Source organism: Pinus tabuliformis, chromosome 4_1 (genome assembly GCF_031772625.1).
Source record: "Pinus tabuliformis cultivar Carrire ecotype Pingquan chromosome 4_1, CPIR1, whole genome shotgun sequence".
Classification (NCBI taxonomy): domain Eukaryota; kingdom Viridiplantae; phylum Streptophyta; class Pinopsida; order Pinales; family Pinaceae; genus Pinus; species Pinus tabuliformis.
The window spans coordinates 634,382,265-634,387,058 of NC_142303.1; the positions used below are offsets into that span (position 1 = coordinate 634,382,265).

The 4,794-nt window shown below is 34.1% G+C and overlaps 1 protein-coding gene across 1 annotated transcript; it reads left to right on the forward strand.

Annotated features, from left to right (window-relative positions):
- The first annotated feature begins 3,858 nt into the window (after positions 1-3,858).
- On the forward strand, positions 3,859-4,572 carry LOC149177641 (F-box only protein 6-like). The gene has a single exon (XM_089421817.1). It carries the CDS (start codon positions 3,859-3,861, stop codon positions 4,570-4,572), a length of 714 nt encoding a protein of 237 aa, XP_089277943.1.
- Positions 4,573-4,794: the final 222 nt, after the last annotated feature.

A 4,794-nucleotide genomic window follows, 5' to 3' on the forward strand; every position in this document is an offset into this window, starting at 1 on the left:
CAACTATCTTTTAGTTCCAATGTTCCTCAGCTATTTCCTAGACAAATCCTTTAATAGTTCCAGAGGTAACAAACAACGTTTTAAGGAACGCTACTAGAGTAAGGTGATGGCATTAAGCAGCTTGCATAGTGGATATTTGACCCTAGCTCCAATACCAATTGTTAGATCAGAGCATACATAACACGCAACAGATTTATACTCAAATATTTAGATGGAAATAGCAAAGAATAATTTTAGAGACGGACAAATGGAGAAACAATAAGATTACTCAATCAGAAATAGTGGAATAGATAAAAAAATCACTAGAGAACACAAATCACTTATCATTACATAACAAGCTTGGGCGTTGGCTTGCCTTCCTTGGCCAGAGAAATTACAAATTTATAGAGGCTGAAGAAGGATCTAGAATCCTGTATGTGATTCAAATGGAGATCTAGAAACTAATGGCACTGTCGTAGGATCTAGAATCTTGGAGATCTAGAAACTAATGGCGATGTAGAAGGATCTAAAATATTGCATGTGATTCATGAATTTGGCTTCACACTTAACACTTGCCATTGCCTGCATTTGTCATTCTTGTTTTCCTATATTCATATTCTGAAATAGTCATTCAAAATTATCAAAAAAAAAGGACAAGACCAACAATGAACATAGTTTTTCAATAGTTATTTGGCATCAAAGTATGACTGTTGTTAGTGGAATAAGATTATGTAACTATATAAATTAGATGAAATTAAATGGTTATTGAATGTTTATAAGTATTCACTTTTAAGTAGTTTAATTTTTACATAATTTAATTAGAATTTTTTCATTAGAATTTAAATTTGGTAACTATAATATGAAGTTCTTCAATTTACGATATATGTGAATTAGTTGATAAAGATTTTTATTACATTTATATTTGAAGTTATATTTATTTTTCTAATAAAATTCATACATTTTCCTATAGGAAAGAAGTATGTTAGAATATTAGTGTATTAAAAAGAAGTGTGTTTAAATATTAGTAAGAAAAATAAGCTTCGTGAAATATTCAATGATATTTTTTAAAAAATTTAAATTAAGTTTTTATTCTTAAAGCTAAAAGTCATATTTATATTAGAATTAAGTTTGAGGAATAGAATTAGATTTGAGGAATTTAAAATTTTTAATTGTAAATAACCAAAACTTAATAATCTTAATATTTTTTATCTAATACATAATGTAAAATATAGAAATAAAGAATATATAAATGATTTTTCAGTTTCTTTTCTATGGTCTTATTTTTAATTTATTAAAAAATAATTTCTTTTTGGCTTTTAAGCTAACTGGAGATGTTATAAAACTAGCGCACACAAAAGATATAAAATATAGATCAACGCCTTAGAATTCACCCTCTTTGAGGGGGAAACCTCCTTTACATTACACAAATGAATGATTCTTTGACGATTCAAATGAGAAAACCTCCTTTCTATATATAGGAGCCTAAGGAGTCACAATATAACCCAGCTGACCTAACAATTGTAATATAAAGGCACAAAAATAACAATAGAGGGATTCTATGGGGCACAGTAATAACAATATGGGGACAATAGGGGCACAACAATATTAATAAGGGGTACAACTACAATAATAATAGGGTAATCACTAGTATTATAGGTACCTAACATGCCTCTCTCCTTCAAAAAAGTGTTGTCCTTAATGCTTGTGTAGTTTTGGATGCTTCTGTATAAAATTCTCATCCTCACGTGTGGGATCTTCAGCGGATAAGTTCTTCCACTTGATGAGATACTTGGAAATTGATCGATTTCATAGTTGTCGAGTTCTTGTTTCTGTGACTTCTTCTAGTTCCAATATAATTTTTCCTTCCTTGTCAAGTTATGGCAATATTGTTTGAACTGGAGATGACAATAGTTTCATTTCAGTCATTGAATTTCATGATATCACCTTTCATTCAAGAATTTTATCAAAGAGCTTCCTAAGATTAAATTCCATTCTTAATAATATATACATCAACCTTATCACCGTGTTGTGAAAGTGGAAAATGGCAACAAGTTGGTAGAATACTCATGAACATGATGGGGTTTGGCTTCACTCCTCATAATTGCATAGATGGTAAGACCCTCGGAGCTTCATCAAAATGCCCCGTGTCTATTTTGCAATCATTTAATTCCATGATATCACCCTTTGTTCAAGAATTTCATCTAAGAGCTTATGGTCGTCTCTAAAATGTCCATGTTGAGCATACCTGCCTCGGGTAATTGGCCACCATTGGAAACGATGATACCACATTTGGTTTAGACATTTACTTAATTAGCATAGGTAGGTAGGGTGCCCCTATCTGCCATCTCCTTATAGAGTACTCTCTGTGCATCTTCTATAATACTAATTCCTATATCATTACATTAAGGTGTTTCCGTTGCAATATCTAACATAATTGCTAATTTAAATTCTATAAATTAGAATCCCAAATTATAAAAAAAATGGATATATGAATAATAACAAATTTTATCTTACCGAAATGGCCGCCCAAGAAAAAAGCAATTGGGAAATTGAAATTTCCTGTGTTTTAATTTTACTTTTCTTAAAAAGTTTAGAAAGCCCTGTATTTTAGAGGACAAGTCAATAAAAACAGAAAACAAGATACTTGGTGAAAATAGTCTAATTTTTATAAAAAGTGATTGATTTTCCTATTCAAGAAATTTTTAGATAAAATAAATTTTGAACATTAATTTTGTAAATGTGCGAGGCAGGATTTTACATAAATATGTTTTGAAAGCATGAAAGGATTTTAGATTTCAGTAAACCTAAATTATTTCGAAGTGTATTTATCTATTTGGAAAGAGTTTTGCATAAATAAATTTTGAAATTATAAAAATATCTTAGATTCAAGTAAACATAGGTTTTAGAGGGGAGATTTGAGTGTAAAATTTTCTAGTTGAAATTTATTTGGGAGGGTGTTTTATTATTTACAATTAAAAATAATATAAAATTCAAAATAAATTTAAAAATATGTAAGATATATATTGATATATATTATTTAATTTTTTAAATCCAAATCCAAACCCAAATCTAAATGAACTCTGAATTAGAACTTGGTAACTATGTCAAAAACTGACAGAGCGGGAAGTACAAGGATGAGTATCCTCTTATGTAATCCAGGCCAAATAAGGGTCAGGAGTGTGGCTTTTCCCAATGCTTATGTAAATTTCAAATGGAGAGAGTTCGTTATCCAGACAGGCATTTTATTCCTAAATTAAATGTACATTGACAAGGTAAGAAGCAGGAATTCGAATCGCTATGGGCAACATAGCAGTCATGAAGATAAATCGACACGAGGAAGAAGACGAGACGTTCCTGTAGTTAACCGTCAGATATAAAACGATACACAAATTTCATATCTCGCGTTCCTGCTCTCATTGTCTAAACTCGACTGGTCCAAATGGAAATGACAGTGGGAATCGCAAATCAGGAGGAGTCCTTAGTTTCTGCTGATGCTGAGTGGTGGAATGGGTTGCCTGAATGTTTGCAAGTGGATGTTTTAGCTTGGTTGCCAGCGGATTCCCTTCCTACATATAGAAGGGTGTGCAGGGAATGGAACGCCCTCCTGGCATCTAGAAAATTCCTACGTCACTTATGGGTTAACGCGCCTGTTAACAGGAAGCCATGGCTAATTCTGTGGCCTCAATCCTCCAGAGAGCGTTGTCAGGCTTATTCCTTCTATAGAGGGACGTGGGAGCCCAGCTTCTCCCTTTCTTTCCTATCTAGACATGATGATCAAGTATCTTGGCGAGGATCAGCCGCGGGGAGGTTACTGGTAGTACGTCGAGGTTCCTTCTACGTTTGCAATCCTTACCGGCAAAGTCCATCAAACTACCACGCATGACATCTGCACCCATTTTAGCCACAGCGTTGGCAAATAATAATAATAATAAGCTACACATCTACAATGTGGTTTTCATCGGATGGAGAACAAGCTCAAATACACAAATAGTTGAAATATACAATTCCTCTGTAAATTCATGGACGATCGCGGGAGAGATTCCAAGTGATCTGGATGTAATCGATAATATGACATTCTGTGACGGTTATTTTTACTGTTTCTCCGTGCAACGTCTGCAACCTGGACCTGGCAGGATGCCCAGGATGCTCGTTTTCAGCATACAAGGTGGAGTAGAATTGCGAATTTGCGTCCTATCACCGTGGCCGGATATCTTAGTGAACAATCCTGGCTGTCAAGTATTCCCTCTCATCATCTGTGGGTCACGGGTTCTGGTGGTGACAGGCCAGCCTGAGCCGAATGGGTTGATTATTTGGGAATTTCGTCGAAATTCTTTACCGTTGTGGGAGGAGATTGCCCGGATGCCTTCAGATATAAGGGCGCGACTTACAGAGGTTTCTGATCACTTCTCGTGTCAAGGAGTGGGGGATTGCATTTGCTTCATCTCAATGCATGGAACGGCTGCTATCGTTTGCGTCTTCTATTTAGATTCAAAATTATGGAGATGGATTCCAAGCTGTGAATTAGGCGTCAATGCCCGTCATGACATTAATTGCATGGCCTTTCATCCGAGGCCCGATATGAGGATTAGGTGAAGCAAAGAACGGTAGGGATTCAGGAGATTAACTCTACAATTTCAGTTACCATACAACATCATTGACGAAGGGTCAAATTAATTCCACTTTTATGTCATTTCTATCATCTTTTAACAAAAGAACAAATATGTGTTTTTTTTCTTTTGGGTATCCATTGATTTTTTAATTATCTTATGATTCAAATGTTCATTACACTTTCATGAATAGTACTAAGTTTTCTAG

Bases quoted from the DNA above. Each gene is read 5' to 3' on its own strand.
- LOC149177641 (XM_089421817.1), top strand. From the start codon at position 3,859: ATGACATCTGCACCCATTTTAGCCACAGCGTTGGCAAATAATAATAAT.